Source organism: Macaca fascicularis, chromosome 10 (assembly GCF_037993035.2).
Source record: "Macaca fascicularis isolate 582-1 chromosome 10, T2T-MFA8v1.1".
Lineage (NCBI taxonomy): Eukaryota > Metazoa > Chordata > Mammalia > Primates > Cercopithecidae > Macaca > Macaca fascicularis.
This window is the reverse complement of record NC_088384.1, coordinates 19,881,255-19,903,022: the sequence shown is the minus strand read 5'-3', so window position 1 is coordinate 19,903,022 and position 21,768 is coordinate 19,881,255. Positions and strand designations below refer to the sequence as shown.

At 45.4% G+C, this 21,768-nt stretch overlaps 1 protein-coding gene and 1 long non-coding RNA gene across 11 annotated transcripts in view; one reads left to right on the top strand and one right to left on the bottom strand.

The window, feature by feature from the left end:
* PRR14L (proline rich 14 like) overlaps positions 1–20,166 on the bottom strand; it is a 72,166-nt gene extending 52,000 nt beyond the window's left edge. For 4 of the 10 annotated variants that reach the window (XR_012418811.1, XM_005567522.5, XM_005567525.5 and 1 more), the window contains exons 1-2: positions 20,027–20,166; positions 8,503–9,027 (exon numbers count right to left, since the gene is read on the bottom strand). Coding sequence is in view for 8 of the 10 variants with exons in the window: in XM_005567522.5 (XP_005567579.3) it covers positions 8,503–8,976 (474 nt within the window). In the remaining 2 variants the exon portion in view is untranslated. Of the gene's footprint in view, positions 1–8,502; positions 10,760–18,148; positions 18,273–19,504 lie in introns of all 10 variants that reach the window. The other 6 variants (XM_045363761.3, XM_005567523.5, XM_015457290.4 and 3 more) reach the window with 6 other exon arrangements.
* On the top strand, positions 18,438–20,595 carry LOC141407848 (uncharacterized). The gene is made up of 2 exons (XR_012418815.1): positions 18,438–18,612; positions 19,625–20,595. It is a non-coding gene; the product is annotated as an uncharacterized lncRNA (long non-coding RNA).
* Positions 20,596–21,768: the final 1,173 nt, after the last annotated feature.

Here is a 21,768-nt window from a genome sequence, read left to right as displayed (position 1 = left end):
GTTCTCCTCATGGTGTCCTATTGGGGGCAGTGTCCTATCAGGAGGCACTGTCCTATCATGGTGTTAGAGTGCCTCATTCCTGGGGGCAAACTTCCATCACCTGGTTTGGGTGGATTCTGCCAGGTTTCTCTACTGCGAAGTTACTATTCCACCTTTGTAACTAATAAATATCTTGTAGGGAAATACTTTGAGACTATGTAAACATTTGTTTCTCAAACATTTAGCCACTAGCTTTAACATCCATTAATGATTCCTGCTTGAGATAATTATTATTGCGATGGTTGCCAAACAGTACTTTTTCTATTTCCATCATTCCATCTATATTTATTAATTGGAATTCTGTAAGACCTTTATTTTCTCACTTTTAATTCAATTACAGTGAACGGATACAAAGAAAATCAGCAAACGGGCTCATGGATATTTGTTTTATTCTACGGGTACTATAGGTTGCTGCAAAAGTAAGTGTCGAATAATTCATCACTATCACTTATTTTAAGCTCAAACCATCCCATACTTGGCCACTGGGAGCCCCTTCAAGTTAGCTGCTGTGTCCTTCTGATATATTCCCAAAATTTTCTGAGCATTTAGTCACAAATTGTTCTAGGCACATCTTGCGTTTTCCCCTCTCCTGTCCTGGAACAGCCATTTCTCCAAGGAATCTTAGCTCCTTTCATTGGAAAAAAGTATTCAGAGCCAAGACTAGGTGTGCTCATTGCTACAAGGTGCCTGTCGCTACTTCTAGGCCCTATCTTATACACTCATTTATACACATATTTCCATCTCTATGTGTGTGTATTAAGAACCCCATGTTGGCCGGGCGCGGTGGCTCAAGCCTGTAATCCCAGCACTTTGGGAGGCCAAGACAGGCGGATCACAAGGTCAGGAGATCGAGACCACCCTGGCTAACACGGTGAAACCCCGTCTCTACTGAAAAATACAAAAAAAACTAGCCAGGCGAGCTGGCAGGCGCCTGTAGTCCCAGCTACTCAGGAGGCTGAGGTAGGAGAATGGCGTAAACCCAGGAGGCGGAGCTTGCAGTGAGCTGAGATCTGGCCACTGCACTCCAGCCTGGGCGACACAGTGAGACTCCGTCTCAAAAAAAAAAAAAAAAAAAAAAAAAAAAAGAACCCTATGTTAGGCCGGGCACTGTGGCTCACGCCTGTAATCCCAACACTTTGGGAGGCCAAGGTGGCCGGATCATGAGGTCAGGAGATTAAGACCATCCTGGCTAACATGGTTTAGTAGAAACCCCGTCTCTACTAAAAATACAAAAAAATAGCCGGGCGTGGTGGTATGAGTCTGTAGTCCCAGATACTTGGAAGGATGAGGCAGGAGAATTGCCTGAACAACCGGGAGGAGGTTGCAGTGAGCCAAGATCGCACCACTGCACTCCAGCCTGGGTGACAGAGTGAGACTCTGTCTCAAAAAAAAAAAAAAAAAGAACCTCAAGTTCATACTAATAACTCCAATAACTGCAATTCGTGGGGTCAGGGTTCATGTTTGCCAACTCTCCTTTGTAATTTATTTCTCTGTGAGAAAGCTGGCTGTCATTATCCACACATATTTACTTATTTCCCCAATCCTAGAATACATATAGGCATTTTGTTTAGAAATGGCTAAGTCCTACCCCTGTGAGAAACAAATTTACTAATATTTTCTATTTTTTTTGGCTTTAGTCTTTAACAGGATATAGTCGAATTAGTGTTTGCTAAAGTAATGTGGGCTACCCTCCCCACTGGTTCTGTTATTCATTTGTAATACAGTTAAGACTCACTTGTTATAGTTTCTATTCAGCTTTGGGCCCATGTCACATCCCCGTTGTCTAGTTAGTTATTTTTCAAGTATGAAGTTAGAACTATACCAAAAGATGTACTTACAGAAGTGCCAGTTCCTCCTACCCTTTCTGTTCCATTTCCATTCCCCCATTCTTTCAGTATAGGTAATCAAATTCATTAGTTTCTGGTCTATCCTTCCCATGTGTACTTGTGTATAGGTTTTTTTTTTTTTTTTTTTTTGAGACGGAGTCTCGCTCGGTCGCCCAGGCTGGAGTGCAGTGGCCGGATCTCAGCTCACTGCAAGCTCCGCCTCCCGGGTTTACGCCATTCTCCTGCCTCAGCCTCCCGAGTAGCTGGGACTACAGGCGCCCGCCACCTCGCCCGGCTATTTTTTTGTATTTTTTTAGTAGAGACGGGGTTTCACCATGTTAGCCAGGATGGTCTCGATCTCCTGACCTTGTGATCCGCCCGTCTCGGCCTCCCAAAGTGCTGGGATTACAGGCTTGAGCCACCGTGCCCGGCCTTGTGTATAGGTTTTATACAAACGAGCAGATACTTCAATATAGGCTTATTTCCTCTTCTTTCTTCCATGAAAAGGGTAACACTATAGATATTGATTTGCATTTTTTACTTAACAGTATATCCTAGTTTACAGAAGCGAGTCAACAGAGCAGGCCTGACTGCTGTCCTTAGAAAAGTCTACTTGCAGGGTCAGGCTTGGTTAGCATCTGGGAACTAGAGTTTGGGAGTTTCCACCATTCCCTAAATAAGAGTGGCTCATTGTGCCTACACTATAATGTGGTTTATGCTAAACACCTGCTTTCCTTCTAGGAGTCGGAAATTTTGCTATGTGCCAGGCAGAGGATGTCCATGCAACTAGTCCCCAGTAAAATCCCTGGGCACTGACCCACTAACAAACTCCCATGGTAGACAATAGTTCATATGTGTTGTCACAATTTGTTCCTGAAGGAGGTTAAGTGTGTATGACTCCACTGGGAAAGGACTCTTGGAAGCTTGCACTGGATTTCCTCTGGACTTTGCTCTATGCCTGCTTCCCTTTTGCTGATTTTCTTTGTATCCTTTCACTGTAATAAACTGTAGCTGTGAGAACAATTAAATGCTGAGTCCTGTGAGTTTCAGCAAATCTCAAAACCTGCAGGTGGTTTTGGGGACCCCTGACACACCTGGAAATCGCTCCATATCAGTATATACAGATCTTCCTTGTTATTATATCTGGATAATATTCCATGTATGGACATACCTTATGCCATAATTTATTCAATCTCTCTCCTATATATGGGCATTTAGGTTGTTTCCAATATTTTGCAATTATAAACTGCTTAAAAGAACAACCTTGTGTATATGTATTATTATACTGCTAGAAGTGCATTTTTTTTTTTTTTTGAGACAGAGTTTTGTTCTTGTCACCCAGGCTGGAGTGCAATGGTGCGATCTCGGCTCACTACAACCTTTTCTTCCGGGTTCAAGTGATTCTCCTGCCTCAACCTCCCAAGTAGCTGGGATTACAGGCACCCACCATCACGTCCGGCTAATTTTTTCTATTTTTAGTAGAGACGGGGTTTCACCATGTTGGCCACGCTGGTCTTGAACTCCTGATCTCAGGTGATCCACCCATTTCCTCTTTGCAAAGTGCTGGGATCACAGGTGTGAGCCACTGCGCCTGGCCTCTTTTTTTTGAGACGGAGTCTCGCTCTGTCACCCAGGCTGGAATGCAGTGGTGCCATCTTGGCTCACTGAAACCTCCGCCTTCCACCTTCCTCCTCTGGGGTTCAAGCAGTTCTCCTGTCTCAGCCTCCTAAGTAGCTTGGATTACAGCCATGCGTCACTGCGCCCAGCTAATTTTTGTATCTTTAGTAGAGACAGGGCTTCACCATGTTGCCCAGGCTGGTCTCAAACTCCTGATCTCTGGTGATCCACCCGCCTCGGCCTCCCAAAGTGGTGGGATTATAGGCCTAGAAGTGTATCTTTTAAGGCAGGTTTCCTTGAAGTACTGGGTCAACAGGTCAAGGCAAGAGCAGTTTTGTTAAATGTTGCCAAATTCTTCCTCAGAAAGGTTGTATCAGTTTGCATTCCCACCAGCAATGTATTAGAAAGTCTGTTTCCTCATAGCGTCCCTAACCAGATACGTTGTCATACATTTTCATTTTCACCCATCTGATAGTCAAAAAGTGATACCCTTAGATCAAAGGGAAAAAAGTGGTATCTCTGGTTAACTTTGCATTTCTCTAATTACATGAAGCTGACCATCTCTTATGTTTAATCACCACACACACAAACACATGCACAGTTCATTGTCAAGTCTTCTCATTTTTTTCTTTTTTTTTTTTTTGTGAGGGAGTCTTTTTTTTTTTTTTGAGATGGAGTCTCGCTCTGTCGCCCAGGCTGGAGTGCAGTGGCCACATCCCAGCTCACCGCAAGCTCCGCCTCCCGGGTTCACGCCATTCTCCTGCCTCAGCCTCCCGAGTAGCTGGGACTACAGGCGCCCGCCATCTCGCCCGGCTAGTTTTTTGTATTTTTTTTTTTTAGTAGAGACGGGGTTTCACTGTGTTAGCCAGGATGGTCTCGATCTCCTGACCTCGTGATCCGCCCCTCTCGGCCTCCCAAAGTGCTGGGATTACAGGCTTGAGCCACCGCACCCGGCCGGGAGTCTTGCTCTGTCATCAGGTTGGAGTGCAGTGGCACAATCTCAGCTCACTGCAACCTCCGCCTCCTGGGTTCAAGCAATTCTCCTGCCTCAGCCTCCTGAATAGCTGGGACTAAAGGCATGCACCACCAGCTAATTTTTGTATTTTTAGTAAAGACGGGGTTTCACATGTTGGCCAAGATGGTCTCAATCTCTTGACCTCGTCATCCGCCCACCTCAGCCTCCTAAAGTGCTGGGATTACAGGCGTGAGCCACCACGCCTGGCCAAAGTCTTCTCAGTTTTCTATTGGGCTTTGGTTCTTCATTCCTCAATTTAAGAGTTCTTCATATATTACAGATATAGACCCTTTATCTCTGATACACATTGCAAATCCGTTCTCTCAATTTGTCAGTTGTCTTTTGACTGTGGGATATTTTGCCAATCTAGCAAGAGCTCTTATAAATTGAGATCAGGGGATGCCTGGGGTTTGCAAATCTGAAATGGTATGCACATGGTATGTCTGTTTTTCTGAAAGGTCTGCAGTGTTCAGATTTCCAAAGGGTCCTGTGACCTGAGAGTGATTTTGCTGCTGCCCCACATCTTCCACTGGCCTAACTGTGCCCCACAGGACCACTCCTGCTGAATGACCTCTAAATTGTTGAAGGCATCTCTCACGTCTCTTGACTGTTCTCTTTCACAAGTTAGACACCCAATGAACTGGCTTCCAGATGCATATTGTCAGGTTGTGTCATTAGTGTGAATACTTATCCATGAATGCCTTCCTGGTTTTTTATACCTCTCACACACATGACAACAACAGGAGAGTATAATACTCTAGCTGTGGCCTGACCAGCACATAAAGGAGCACGACCACCACTTCTCAGTCCAGATAACACATTTCCCTTAATTATTTTAAGAGCAAATTGGCTTTTCCTGGCACAAAGTCAATTCTAATTGACCTGCTAAAACATGCAGGTCTTCCGTTTCCCCTTTCCCTGTAAGTACTTCTGTTTCTTTTCACTTGTGGAGATCACTTTTTGAAACCAAGTACAAAATGTTAACATTTATATCAATTAAATTTCATTCGGCTTTATACAATTCAAAATGGAATATACACCTGGTGGAGCTGGGAGGGAGAAAAGGCATGATTTTAAAAAACAACAGGGAGGCCGGGCGCAGTGGCTCACGCCTGTGATCCCAGCACTTTGGGAGGCTGAGGTGGGTGGACCACGAGGTCAGGAGATCGAGACCATCCTGGCTAACAGGGTGAAACCCCGTTTCTACTAAAAAAATACAAAAAATTAGCTGAGTGTGGTTGCGGGCGCCTGTAGTCCCAGCTACCCGGGAGGCTGAGGCAGGAGAATGGCATGAACCTGGGAGGTGGAGCTTGCAGTGAGACGAGATTGTGCCACTGCACTACAGCCTGGGTGACAGAGCAAGACTCCACCTCCAAAAAAAAAAAGAACAGGGAGATAGTAATCTAGTTCTTAGGTTGGTTCTTACGTAAGCATGTGTATGTATATGTATGTATATATAAATATATATATGCATGTGTGTTTGTTATACTTTATGCATATTACACATGCTTTTATATCAAATATCACATTAAGAAACTTTTCTCTCCTGAAGTGGCAGGTCCCTAAATTGGGGGGAAAAAAAAAAAGAAACTTTTCTTAAGACTCAGCCCACCACATTAAGAAGCAACACAACCGGAACTTTGGGATCTTTAGTCTTTTACCTATTTAACTGTATTTTTAAAAGACAGGGCATCGGCCAGGTGCGGTGGCTCACCCTGTAATCCCAGCACTTTGGGAAGCTGAGGCAGGTGGATCACCTGAGGTCAGGAGTTCGAGACCAGCCTGACCAACATGGTGAAACCCTGTCTCTACTAAAAAAATACAAAAAAAAATTAGCTGGGCATGGTGGCGGGCGCCTGAGTCCCAGCTACTCGGGAAGGTGAGGCAGGAGAATGGCGTGAACCCGGGAGGTGGAGCTTGCTGTGAGCTGAGATCGCACCATTGCACTCCAGCCTGGGCAACAAGAGCGAAACTCCATCTCAAAACAAAACAAAACAAAACAAAAGATAGGGCATCACGGTGTAAACTCAAATATCATGTTTAAATGTTACTTAATGCTTCATTCATTCCTAATCATAGTCACTGTATGAAGCCTACTAACAACAATTAACTGCCCTTTATGCTGTGTAAAGAAATGATGGATGTTATCAAGAGCAGGATGGGAGCGTAGCCCAGGCAGCCCAAAGAATATGAACTTGTTGGGGGTTTAGAGCAGGGGTTGGCAAATCACAGCCCTCAGGCCAGCAGCCTGTGCTAATAAATAAAGTTTTACTGGAATACAGTCACTTTCATTCATTTATGTATTGCTTCTGCCCACTTTATGCTACAATGGCAAAGCTGAGTTGTTCCAAAAGAGACCATATACGGCCTGGCATGGTGGCTCATGCCTGTAATCAATCCCAGCACGTTGGGAGGCTGAGGTGGGTGGATCACAGGTCAGGAGTTCAAAACCAGCCTGGTCAACACAGTGAAACTCTGTCTCTACTAAAAATACAAAAAAATTAGCCAGGCGTGGTGGCCGGCGCCTGTAATCCCAGCAACTCAGGAGGCTGAGGCAGGAGAATCGCTTGATCCCAGGAGGCGAAGGTTGCAGTGAGGCAAGATCACACCACTGCAATCTGGCCTGGGAGACAGTGCGAGACTCCATCTCAAAAAAAAACAACAAACAAAAAAGGAGACCACATGATCTGCAAAACCTAAAAGATTTACTATGTGGCCCCGACAGAAAAAGTTTGCTGACCCCTGGCTTAGAAAACCATCTAGTGGAGGGAGTCCGCTGGGCAGGTACATTCCTTTAAGAATCTGGAAGGCCCAACCGGGTGCGGTGGCTCATGCCTGTAACCCAGCATTTTGGAAGGCCGAGATGGTTGGATCACCTGAAGTCAGGGGTTCTAGACCAGCCTGGTTAACATGGTGAAGCCCCATCTCTACTAAAACTACAAAAATTAGCCGGGCGTGGTGGTAGGTGCCTATAATCCTAGCTAGTCAGGAAGCTGAGGCAGGAGAATCACTTAAACCCGGGAGGCGGAGGTTGCAGTGAGCCGAGATCTAACTACTGCACTCCAGCCAGGGCGACAGAGCAAGACTCTGTCTCAAAAAAAAAGAAAAAAGAATTTGGAGGGCCCAGCTCAGTGGCTCACGCCTGTAATCCCAGCACTTTGAGAAGCCGAGGTGCGAGGATTGCTTGAGCCGAGGAATTTGAGACCAGCCTAGGTAACATACTAAGACTCTGTCTCTATTAAAAAAAAATTTTTTTTTGAGACCATCACACTATCATAGTTCACTTAGTCTCAACTAACCAATCTCTCTGGGTATAAATTAAAGCGCACATCGGCTGGTTATGGTGGCTCACGACTGTAATCCCACCACTTTAGAAGGCTATGGTGCGTGGATAACTTAAGTAAGCAGTTCGAGACCAGCCTGGCCACCATGACGAAACCCCATTGCTACTAAAAATGCAAAAAAATCAGCTGGGCATGGTGGCTCATGCCATAATCACAGCTATCTGGGAGGCTGAGGCAAGAGAATTGCTTGAACCTGGGAGGCAGAGGTTGCAGTGAGCCAAGATTGTTCCACTGCACTCCAGCCTGGGCGACAGAACGAGACCTTTTTTTTTTTTTTAAAAAAAAAAAAAAAAAGGCTTCCCTTCAAAGGTTTCTCTGTAACACCTCACTCCAACCTACCAAAACATAAGGACTGAGTATATCTATATCATTTCTTAACATCAAATGCTGAAATACTACATGATTTTCACAGACTCAATATTTCATATACAGTCACTGCTTCAGAGAAGTGACACTTTTTTACTAAGAACTTCCTCTCTTCAAGTGTCTGATACGACACAAATGTTTTTTTAAAAGATCATCAAAACAAAGTTAACTTCAAAATCAACATTTTGGAAATGTTTCAAGAATAAATCATAAGCTAACCGTCAGCATCTGTATTTTATCAAGAGAAAGCTGTCATTCACACTCAACTCTTCTGAATGGAGATTTCATTTCTTACCTGACTTGGGCTAATCTTTTCTTCAGCAGCTGTGGAATGTTGATGTGGATCTTCCTTTGCTCCCTCAGAAGGTTCTCTTACAATTTCCGCCTGGCCCCCTGGATCTCTGAAGACCTTTGGCTCCATGCTCTTGGTTCTCTTTGCCCTATCCAAGATCCCAGATGCCACAGAACCTCCTGCTGTGGAGTCCGCTAACCCACATTGCCCAGGCTCACTCCCAGGATCCAAGGTTTCATAGGTTTCTTCACAACAACTCTCCACACGAGTCCTCTGCAGCTCCAAGGGCAATGCCCTACTCTGACTTAAAAGAGGGCTTGAGGCTCCAGGTTTTACATTTGGAATCACACTTGGCTCAGGATCAGCATGAAGCTCTCTGGAGACACTTACTGGGAGTTCAGAGTATAATTCCTGTACCACGGCAGACATGGAGGAATCAAGTGGAACTGGCTGAGTCTCTACTCCAGATGACAGCATTAGGGCAGATGCAGATTATGGAGTCAAGTCTTTTATATCAAACGATTCACCCTGACACAAATCACAGGAAGGGATAAAAGTTTAAAACCTTGATAGGTTAGAAGAAGGCTGCCTCAGTTCAAACCGGCTACAATGAAGAAAATAAGTTCTACTTTAAATGCTAGCATCATCTGGCACCAAAAATTTCTCCTTGATGAATTTGTAGAAAAATAAATACCTTAACCTTTAATAGGCATTTGACTAATCTCAATTCAAATACTGTCTTATGAACAATTCTTAATTTAAATGTGAAGGGCCAGCCAATGTAGATGAGAATAAGACATGCCTGAAGCATCCAAGGATAGACCTGATGTAAATTTGAAAATAAAGACGGTTTTCTGTTTGTTTTCATGGGCATGAACCTTACCTCTTTTGTTCTCTGCTATATCCCCATGCTATCCCATAGTACATACTCAGCAAATATTTGTTGAACATATACTGAGGGACTCTGGAAAATTTCATATACTGACTTTTCCTTTTTGAGGGAGGATAGGGATAAAGTGGGATTCCATTCCTTTACTGCTTACTAAATACTTGAGCTCTCTCTACCCAGCCTAGCACGAGAAACTACTAAACCAGCTCGTTAGCAGAATCCTTCCTGATTTTTATTCTGCATCTTCAGATTTTCCAAGTGTTTTCCACAGTCGTCACTCATTTGATTCTCATAACAACCCTATCAGCTTTTTGTTATAGATCCTAACACCACACCTGAGGAGGTTAAATATGACCTGCCTAAAATATTACATGGTTGTCTGAGAGAATGGAGGTGAAGGTGTATCAAGAAAGAGCTTCCACTGTGTTCATAATGTTTCATTTCTTACATTGAATGGTAGCAACAGGTTATTTGCTGAAACACTTATATCTAAGCAGTTTGTAACACTACACTATACAAGTAGCCAAAACACACACATACTCAGGGCCAGGGGTTCTTGACTTGTAACTTTTCCAGTTCAGTGTACCAAACATGCAGTTTCCACAACAACAAAATCCACTTTGACCATTCTGATCAGTCTGAATGTTTACAGGCCTTGAAATAAATCTTGCCTAAGTAGGGGGGGAAAAATCTGCTTTGACCTGACCAAGGCAGAAATTGGTTAGCCAGATAAGATACTTCAAGCTTTCATTTCTTTTTAGACAGGATCTTGCTCTGTCACCCAGGCTAGAGTACCGTGGTGCAATCGTTCCTCATCGCAGTCTCCCTCTCCCAGACTCAAGTGACCCTCCTGCCTCAGCCTCCTGTAGCTGGGACAGGTGCACATCACCACACCTGGCTAATTTTTTTATTTTTTTGAGACGGAGTCTCGCTCTGTCGCCCAGGCTGGAGTGCAGTGGCGTGATCTCGGCTCACTGCAATCTCCGCCTCCCAGGTTCAAGTGATTCTTCTGCCTCAGCCTCCTGAGTAGCTGGGACTACAGGCGTGTGCCACCACGCCTGGCTAATTTTTGTATTTTTAGTAGAGACAAGGTTTCACCATGTTGGCCAGGTTGGTCTTGAACTCCTGACCTCATAATCTGCCCACCTCGCCTTCCAAAGTGCTGGGATTACAAGCATGAGCCACTGTGCCTGGCCACACCTGGCTAGTTTTTTTTTTTTTGGTGGAGACAAGTTTTGATACGTTGTCCAGGATGGTCTCCAACTCCTGAGCTCAAGCAATCCTCCTGCCTTGGCCCCGCAAAGTGCTGGGATTATAGGCACGAGTCACCATGCCTGACCCACACTTTCATTCTTGATGCTTTCCCTAACCCTAAACAAAAGGAGAGAAAAGATGAACTTTAATGAACCTTCCCAAAGGTAAAAAAGCATAACGTTATAATACTAACTTAAATACCAGAAGTGATAAGAAATCAGATTGCTGTTCCATGATGTTTAGGTAACACAGAAAGGCAAATTTAAAAAATTAAATCCAAAACATTAGGCTGGGTGCAGTGGCTCGCACCTGTAATCCCAGCACTTTGGGAGGCTGAGGCAGGCAGATCACTTGAGGTCAGGAGTTCGAGAACAGCCTGATCAATATGGTGAAATCCAGTCTCTACTAAAAATACCAAAATTAGCTGGGCATGGTGGCAGGCTACTTGGGAGGCTGAGGTACGAGAATCACTTGAACCCAGGAGGTGGAGGTTGCAGTGAGCCGAGATCGCGCTACTGCACTCCAGCCTGGGCAACAAAGCAAGACTCCCATCTCAAAGAAAAAAATGAACAAGCAACAAAACAAAACATTACCAAGAGATAAACTGTGTGTATAGGGCAAGAACGAGAATCAAATGAGATTTCGGATGTGAAAAGCTTTCATAAACAGTGCTGTAAGGCTGGGTGCAGCGGCTCATGCCTATAATCCCAGCACTTTGGGAGGCCCAGGCAGGCGGATCACCTAAGGTCAGGAGTTAGAGACCAACCTGGCCAACACGGTGAAACCCTGTCTCTACTAAAAAGAAAATTAGCTGGGCACGACGGCAGGTGCCTGTAGTCCCAGCTACTCGGGAGGCTGAGGCAGGAGAATTACTTGAACCCGGGAGGCGGAGGTTGCAGCGAGCCAAGATCATACCACTGCACTCCAGCCTGGGTGACAGAGCCAAACTCTGTCTCAAAAACAGTGCTGAGAGAAATGTATCCCTTTTAGATCTAGAATCTTCCCCTTTCTCCTTTATTTCCAGATAAAGATCTTTCTAGGGGCACTTCAGATTTTAGGCCATTTGTGTGTGTGTGTGTGTAAGGTGGGGGATGGGGGAGGCTAGTAGAGATAATGTGGAGTTGCTATTTGATGCCAAAAATAAGTAGGAAGTACTCAATTTTAATTTGGTTCAGTTTTCCTTTCCCAACAACACACACAGTCCATTTTTCAGCTGTCACAGCACATACAGATTTGAAGAGTAAATGCAGGAAAGGATACGGCAAAAGAGCAGATTTTTCTTTTTTTTTTTTTTTGAGACGGAGTCTCGCTCTGTGGCCCAGGCTGGAGTGCAGTGGCGTGATCTCGGCTCACTGCAAGCTCCACCTCCCGGGTTCACGCCATTCTCCCGCCTCAGCCTCCGAGTAGCTGGGACTACAGGCGCCCGCCACCTCGCCCGGCTAGTTTTTTTTTTGTATTTTTAGTAGAGACGGGGTTTCACCGTGTTAGCCAGGATGGTCTCGATCTCCTGACCTCGTGATCCACCCGCCTCGGCCACCCAAAGTGCTGGGATTACAAGGAGCAGATTTTTCAAAGGAGATGGCCTCCTTGGGTCTCTGCCACCTTATGCATCTGACCCTGCCTACCACACAGACATGGGTGTTCTTAAAACTTAATCCTTGATTCCTCCCTTTTTAGGCTTCACTTTCTTGATAACCTCATCTTTTTCTGCAGCCTCTGTGATGAGGATGACTCAAAACTCTTCCTTTTTTTCTTTTTTGGGATGGAGTCTTGCTCTGTTGCCCAGGCTGGATGGAGTGCAGTGGCGCCATCTCGGCTCACTGCAATCTCCGCCTCCCAGGTTCAAGGATTATCCTGCCTCTATCTCCTGAATAGTTGGGATTACAGGCATGTAATTAGCCATCATGCCTGGCTAATTTTTGTATTTTTAGTAGAGATGGGGTTTCACCATGTTGGCCAGGTGGTCTTGAACTCCTGACCTCAAGTAATCTGCCCGCCTCGGCCTCCCAAAGTGCTGGGATTAAGGGTGTGAGCCACTGCACCTGGCCTAAAACTCTTCCTTTAAGCACAGAGTTACCATAGACTCAGCAATTCCCCTCATAGGTATATATGCACAAAACATACGTCCACATAAAAATTTGTACACAAATGTCTTTAGCAGCACTACTCACAATAGTCAAAAAGTAGAAACAATCCAAATATCCATCAACTGATGGATGCATAAACAAAATGTGGTACAGCCATACAATAGAATATTATTCAACCATAAAAAGGAATGGAGAAATAATACATGTTACAACACGAATGAACCTTGAAGACATTATGCTAAGTTAAAGAAGCCAGTCACAGAAGATCACATATTACAAGATCCCCTGCATAGGAATGTCTAGAATTGGCAAATCTTACTACGAACCCAGCTATTAACAGGGGAGGATCACACCCATGAGAGGCCAAGGTGGGCAGATCACGAGGTCAGGAGTTGGGAGACCATCCTGGGTAATACGGTGATACCCCATCTCCACTAAAAATACAAAAAATTAGCTGGGCATGGTGGCACGTGCCTGTAGTCCCAGCTGCTCTGGAGGCTGACGCAGGAGAATTGCTTGAACCTGGGAGGCAGAGGTTGCAGTGAGCCAAGATTGCGCGACTGCACTCCAGCCTGGGAGACAAGAGCGAACTCCGTCCAAAAAAAAAAAGGCTGGGATTCTTGGAGAAATCAGGAGTGGACAGCTGATGGACACAGAGTTCCTTTTTCGAGTAATAAAAATTTTCTAAAGTTGATTATGGTGATGGTTGTAGAACTCTGCGACTATACCAAAAACCACTGACTGGTACAATTTAAATCAGTCAATTGTCTGGCATATGAACTAAATCTTTTTTTTTTTTTTTTTTTTTTTTGAGACGGAGTCTCGCTGTGTCGCCCAGGCTGGAGTGCAGTGGCCGGATCAAAGCTCTGCCTCCCGGGTTTTTATGCCATTCTCCTGCCTCAGCCTCCCAAGTAGCCGGGACTACAGGCGCCCGCCACCTCGCCCGGCTAGTTTTTTGTATTTTTTAGTAGAGATGGGGTTTCACCGTGTTAGCCAGGATGGTCTCGATCTCCTGACCTCGTGATCCGCCCGTCTCGGCCTCCCAAAGTGCTGGGATTACAGGCTTGAGCCACCGCGCCCGGCCTTGAATTAAATCTTAACAAAAATAATTTCTTTTAAAAAAGAAGCCTGACCAGAAGCGGTGGCTCACACCTGTAATCCCAGCACTTTGGGAGGCCGAGGTGGGTGGATCACCCGAGGTCAGGAGTTCCAGACCAGAATGGCCAACAAGGTAAAACCCCGTCTCTACTAAAAATCCAAAAAATTAGCTGGGCGTGTTGGTGAACACCTGTAATCCCAGCTACTTGGGAGGCTGAGGCAGGAGAATTGCTTGAACCTGGAAGGCAGAGGTTGCAGTGACCTGAGATGGGGCCACTGCATTCCAGACTGGGTGACACAGAGAGACCCTGTCTCAAAAAAAAAAGGAACCTGACCCTGACCCCAACCTTTCTCTCAATTCCTAACCTACATTTCACTTGCAAGAATGGCACCCCCAAAACTTACCATGTTTAAAACACAATTCATTCAATCTATTGAATAACTGAGTCTTTCTACATGCAAACAGCTTTGAGAAACAAGGATAAATAAGATGCCCTCAGTAAACTTACACGCTCATTCCTTCTTTTTTTAAAAAAAAAAAAAAAAAAAAAAAAGAGTCAGGGTCTTGCTGTGTCACCCAGGCTGGAGTGTGGTGGTGCAATCATAGCTCACTATAACCTTGAACTCCTGGGCTCAAGTAATCCTTCCGCCTCAGCATGCCTGGCTAATTTTTTTTTTTTTTTTTTTTTTTTTTGAGACGGAGTTTCCCTCTTGTTGCCCAGGTGGGAGTGCAACACTGAGATCTCTGCTCACCACAATCTCCACCTCCTGGGTTCAAGCGATTCTCCTGCTCCAACCTCCTGAGTAGCTGGGATTACAGGCATTCGCCACCACGCCCAGCTAATTTTGTATTTTTAGTAGAGACGGGGTTTCTCCATGTTGGTCAGTCTGATCTCAAACTCCTGACCTCAAGTGATCAGCCCGCCTTGGCCTCCCAAACTGCTGGGATTACAGGTGAGAGCCACTGTGCCTGGCCTAATTTTTTTTTTTTTGTAGATAATTTTGTAGGTCTTGTTATGTTGCCCAGGCTGGTCTCAAACTCCTGGGTTCAAGCAATCCTCCCACCTGAGCCTCCCAAAAGTGCTGGAATTACAAGCGTGAGCCACTATGACTAGCCACATGCTTATTCTTAATCCTGTTGCTTCTCAGAAAACACATCATCATTATTCTGGAGCTCAGATTTGAATGAATCCCCAGCCATAACCATATCTGACTTCCCCTCACCATTCAATCAGCACTTGCAGCCTGTGGACTCAACTCCCTGCAGTGTTTCTAGTAAATTCTACTCCTTTCCATCCCCAAGGTTCTAGCTCAACATTTTGTTCCAAATGTTGCTCCACATAGAGTCATGCACAAATACAGGTTTACTAAACAGATCTTTATCATAGAGAGTCAATACTGACAATCACATAAAATGGTTCATCTCTTGATACTCCTGTTCGGACCAAATTCTAAGAATTTTCAACCTGTAAAACAACTAGCCACACTGGCTAGAGAAGCAAAACAGACACCCCCTCCTTTTTCTCCTGGACTAATTCTGGGTCCTCAAATTTCTGAGCAGAATTGCAGATCTGTTACCAAGAACAGCTGGACCGTTCAGAAGTGAGGTGATATTTAGAGGCAAGCCTATAGTGGCAGGTTAAACTTATTTTCAGCTCAGTAGCTTACACCATCTATCAAAATATTGATAATGCTACAAGGCTGCAGTAACAGAACCCGATTTTGAGAAGACATTCAAGTTCTTTAAAACTAAATTTCTGAATGCAATGGAGCAATCTAAAAGGATGATGTAAAAATATATCTCTACAGCGAGGCTTGGTGGCTCATGCCTGTAATACCAGCAGTTTGGGAGGCTGAGGTGGGCAGATCACTTGAGGTCAAGAGTTCAAGACCAGCCTGACCAACACAGTGAAACCCTATCTCTACTAAAAAATGTAAAAATTAGCCGGGCATGGTGGCAGGAGCCTGTAATCTCAGCTACTTGGGAGGGTAAGGCACAAGAATCCCTGGAACCTGGGAGGCGGAGGTTGCAGTGAGCAGAGATCATGACACTGTACTTTAGCCTGGGCAACAGAGGGAGACTCAGTCTCAAAACAAAACAAAACAAAACAAAACAAAACAAAAAATATATATATATATGTAAGGCAAATATCACAGTGTCACCTTGGACAAAAGCATCACCAATGACTTATCTGCATGTTGAACTTAACTTCAAACTGTGGACTCAAGCAATCCTCCTGCCTCAGCCTCCTAAGCAGCCAGGACTACAGGTGCGAGGCAGTGAACCCAGCAAATACTTTTATTTTTTGTAGAGACAGGGTCTCACTACATTGCCCAGGCTGGTCTTGAGCTCCTGGCCTCAACTGATTCTGCCACCAGAGTGAGCTGCTGCACCCAGCCTTGTACTTAAGTTTTCAAAACAGTGAGTATATATTACTTATGTTAAAATGTCTAACCATTATTTCTCAAGATCTAAATGCACAGCAATAAAAACAGCTGGTAAGTTTATTATCCTTTTGTTTTATCAGTATTTTTCCAGCTGTCAGCTCTCTGCCTTAACCATCAATGTTTTTACATTAAAGTGTTCAGTGTGAAGTGAAAGGGAAGAGTAACACATGCCTATAAAATGTAGACAGGGATTTACAGCTTAATCTTTGCTAATCACTTATATCAACCTATAGGGTGAGGATACCAGATAATTACCTAGTTTGAGGTATAGGCAAAAAATAAACCATAGATTTATGAATGACTCTTGACAGCTGCTACTGGCTTGTCTTTATCACAACACAAACAAGTACTGTATTAGATTGTGTAGGGAATGGAGTTATTCCCAAAAAGTGACTAATACTTATAGGAAGTATGAAAATTATTATTATTCCAGTAAAAGTAGAAATTATTTTATGTTGAGGACAATTATTTCATGCTCGCTCTTTGCAAATGCACAAATACTTCTCCCAGCAGTCTTTTTTTTTTTTTTTTGACACGGAGTCTCGCCGTTGCCCAGGATGGAGTGCGGTGGCGCGATCTTGGCTCACTGCAAGCTCTGCCTCCTGGGTTCACGCCATTCTCCTACCTCAGTCTCCCAAGTATAGCTGGGACTATGGGTGCCTGACACCATGCCCGGCTAATTTTTTGTTTGTTTGTTTTTTGTATTTTTAGTAGAGACGGGGTTTGACCGTGTTAGCCAGGACGGTCTCGATCTCCTGATCTCGTGATCTGCCCGCCTCAGCCTCCCAAAGTGCTAGGATTACAGGCCTGAGCCACTGCACCCGGCCCTCTCCCAGCAGTCTTTTTTTTTTTTTTTTTGAGACAGAGTCTTGCTCTATTGCCCAGGCTGAAGTGCAATGGCACGATCTTGGCTCATGCAACCTCCACCTCCCGGGTTCAAGCGATTCTTCTCCCTCGGCCTCCTGAGTAGCTGGGATTACAGGTGCCTGCCACCACGCCCGGCTAATTTTTTGTAATTTTAGTAGAGATGGGGTTTCACTGTGTTAGCTAGGATGGTCTTGATCTCCTGACCTCGTGATCTGCCCACCTCAGCCTCCCGAAGTGCTGGGATTATAAGCGTGAGTGAGCCACTGTGCCCGGCCTAACTGCTGGTCTCTTCAGCAGGAAGCCAGGGTCCCTTATCCTGCTCCCACATACTAGCTGCTGAGTCTTGAGTGTGTTAAGTGAAAGTTAAGTGAACTTTCCCGGGCTTGTTTTTCACATATTCATCAAAATAAGTTCAAAGGGTCCTATCACCCATAAAAAATCCCAAGGCTCCAAAGAATAACTTTTCTATTTCCCTTTGTTTCAGAAAAGCACACCTACAGACACCAACAATGGTGGTATAGAGCTCCCACTAATCCCCTCTGCAATTACTCGAAGGCATTTGAGGTAATTTAAGAACACTTTACATATAAAAAAAGATGGTAAGCTTTCCTTTAGCGTGCTTTCAGGTAATTTGGCAGTGTTAATTCCTAGCCCACCAAAAAAACAAAAACAGGAAAACAAACCTACCAGTGAAGGATTAACATTGCTGCTCTCAATCTCATCAGAATACATTTTATAACACTAAAAACCTGACAAAGTGGCAACTTTTAGTCATTCAAACACTCCCCAAAAGTTCTAGAGGTCGAAAATTTACAACAGGCAAAAAATAAGAAAGCAAAAAAACAAAAACAAACAAACAAAAAAAAACCCACAAAGAAAACAGAACCTAAAACCGTGTGCCCCAACAATCCCGAATCTGAAAGTCTCCCCTCCCTTTAATTCCAAAGCAAGGGGGCTGTTAATAACACTAGGCACTGCCATGCTTGCTTCAGGGAACAATACTCACAATAATGACCAGGCCCTCAGAAGCTCGCAATACTCTTTTCACCTTGAGAAAGGGGCTTTCTTTTCCAAAGATTCAGACATTGTAGTCATTCCCTCCGTGAGGGAATTTGGAGAATGGGCCTCTTCTTGAGAAAGAGAAAGAAGAGTCTTTTAATAAAATCCCAAGACAAACTGAAAGTGAGGCAGGGAAGTTCATACACTAAACAGGGCCAAGCGCTTCAACGAGGAGCGTGCAGAAAATCTCAAAAGCATCAAGGACTATTTCCCATTTCCTCCCTTTAATAACATCCAGAAAAAGGATCCGTCTGTCTCCACGTAAGGAGTGAAACCGTGGAAAAGCTCCTGATTTCTACTGACAGAGGCTTCCTGTATAAAAGATTTTCATCTCTTTTACAAAGGAAAAGGAGAAAAGAAACAATCTGTGTCATTCTGGATATACAAGAGGTAAGAGATCGCTCCTCAAAGGTACAGAGTCTTCATTTTCTTGGGAGAGCAAAAGAAAGGAAGAACTTGGAATCGCCCACTTGGGGGGTGGGAAGGACGTGCAGATGGAATATTTTTTGTCACTACAGTAAGTCAGGGAGTGGGAGAGGACATCTCCAACCAGTCAGGAAGCAGTGATACCTTCTGTGGACAAAGGAAGGGCTGGCTTCTGGCATCAGGTCTCCCTTTCTCTTAAGAGGACAGACCTGTTTCCAAAAGCTAAGTCTTTTTTTCTTGATTATTTTCATTGATGCTCTCTTTGTTAATTGGGGGGGGGGGGGTATTGTACAGTAGGATCTAAGGGGACTGGAAATGTCTCTTTCTCTAACCCCTAAGTGGGAGGGAGTCTTCCACTCCAGTGAGAAAGGATGCTCGAACACTTGTGATGGGGGTTGGGAGGGGCACGCATGGAAAAATATGCTTCTCTGTGCAAGATATTAATTTTCTTTTTTAACAGATGAAGTTAAGAGTAACAGCAACAGCTTACCAAAAGCTTACTATGTAATTAGTATTTACACAAATGCTCCCTTAGCCCGCATGACAATTTTAAGAAAACAGAACCCAAATTGGAGATGGACTGAGATTGAGACAAGTTAAACAAATAGTCAAGGTCACAAAGATGTTAAATGAGAGACCCAGGTTTGTAACTATCACACTCCAAAAGCCATGCTCTTAATCGTGCAAGGGAAAGGAGCTCACTGCACACCAAGAGGCTTAAAGGGAAGAAGAGAAGCGAGGCTCCCTCTGTGGACATCGCGATGGGAGAGGGAGAAAGGTTGACTTCTGATACCATAAAGTAAATTTTCAGGGTCTTCCTCTCCGTATCTTGGGGTACACGTGAAAAATAAAGGAGGAAGGTAAGTCTCTTTCTTACTGGGAAGAAAGATCCCCTCTGTCACTTTCAGGCAAGTTGAGTCTCACTCTTCACCTGGGGGACGCTGACCAAAGTTGGGGGAAAGGTCTCATTTAGGGGTTATCTCTTACTCCTCCTCAGGATAAGTTCAGAATGCCCCTCGAACCCCGGGAGTGGGTCTCCCTCTGCTGACCAACGGATGAGCGCTAAGAAAGAGCGTACGCCTCCGATAAGGGGCGTCGTCCTCTGCGAGGAGATAAGTTGGGGGATCCCTGTCGTATCGAGGTTGAAGAGGAGTCTCTCTCCCGCGTCGGAGCCATGACTTGGAGAAGCCGCTTTTCTCTCTAGCGACGCGGGGCCTGGTCTCCTCCCTCTCCCTGGGTCGTTCCGCCGCCCACAGGGCAGCCTTGGTTCCTTTCCGCGCCCCAAGAAGGCTGGGGGCCCGGACTCCCCTTTAGCCAGCACCACCCGGCGGAGGGTCCCTTTAGGGCGGAGTGGGGCGGGGCGGCTACGCCCGAAGCCTTCCAGTCCCCGGCCTCTTACCCTGAGACCTGCTCCGCGGCCCGCGCTTGCCCAGCCAGCTCAGCCTCTGCAGCTGCAGCCCAGTCGTCGCCAAGTCTACCTGAGCCTACGGAGCCGACAGAGCCCGGGGACGCTCCGGCCGCCGCCACCTCTTCGTCTCTATGGTCCCCCTGCACTTCCTCATCCGGGGCCCGAGCCAGCCATGCGGACTCGCCCAAATCCCGCCCCCGCACCGCGCGCGCGCACTCCAAGGGGAGGCTCTTCCTGCTTCTGACCTCCCGCCCTCTGCTAACCCCAGCCTCCCTCAATCCCGCCCCTGCGACTCAAATTTTCAAAGGGAAGCACAACTTTTGGCGCTGCTCCCGCTGAGCCACAGGACCCAGTGCCTACGTCCACTGCTGTCACCCTGTTCCAGTCCACCGTTTTTCTAGTCTGGACGGCTACAATTCTAAGGGCCTGCCTGCTTCCACTCTGGCAGCCCAAGAGATCTTATTATACTGGAAATAGTGTTTTGGGTCACGACACTCCTCTGCTTCTTCTCATCACAGTGACCGCTAAATAAACGGCACCCCTGCCTCCAGTTGGTTACAGAACCTTGTTTTATTTTCTTCATAGCTTTAACAGTAGCTGCAATTTCTGTGTCTCATCTCTCTATTGACTCGTTTATAATTTATCTTCCTCCACCTTGTCTGTTTTGTTCATCACTTAATGCTCAGCACCAACAGCAGTGTCCAGCACAAAACTAGACACTAGACGGACATTTGAAGGAAGGAAGAAATGTTTATCCAGGGGAAGAATTGAGGCGGCACAGAGAATTAAATCGACTTGCTCCAAATCATACACCTTTGTGTTAAAAAATAGAACTCGACCAGGCGCCGTGTCTCTCGCCTGTAATCCCAGCACTTTGGGAGGCGAAAGCGGGAGAAGTACTTCAGCCCAGAAGTTTGAGACCAGCCTGGGCAACACAGTGAGACATCGTCTCTGCCAAAAAACAAACAAACAAACAAACAAGAAACAAACAGCTGGGTCTGGTGATGTGTGTCTGTAATCCCAGCTACTCTGGAGGCTGAGGCAGGAGGATCACTTGAGCCTGGAAGGTTGAGGCTGCAGTGAGCGGTTATCATGGCACTGCACTCCAGCCTGGGTGACACAGCAAGACTCTTTCTCAAAACAAAACAAAAATTGCTCAGATGTTGATGCACCTGTGCTCCTAGCTACTGGGAAGCCTGAAGCGGGAGGATCGTTTGAGCCCAGGAGTTTGAAGCTGCATTGAGCTATGATGGTACCACCACTGCACTCCAGCCTGGGCAAGAAAACAAGACCCTGTCTCTTAAAAACAAAAACAAAAACAACAACAAAAAAAACTGAACGATTCAAAGTTTCTTTTCTTTTCTTTTTCTTTCTTTTTCTTTTCTTTTTTTTTTTTTTTGAGACGGAGTCTCGTTCTGTCACCAGGCTGGAGCGCAGTGGCGGGATCTCGGCTCACTGTGACCTCTGCCTCCCAACCTCTGCCTCCTGGGTTCAAGAGATTCTCCTGCCTCAGCCTCCTGAGTAGCTGGGATTACAGGCGCATGCCACCATGCCCAGCTAATTTTTGTATTTTTTAGTAGAGACGGGGTTTCACCATGTTGGCCATGCTGGTCTCGAACTCCTGACCTCAAGTGATCCGCCCGCCTCAGGCTCCTGGCCTTCAGAGTTTCTTTATGAGAGTGGCCAAGTTAAAAAGTTAAAATATATGCCTTTTTAAGACGTCCCATTATAGA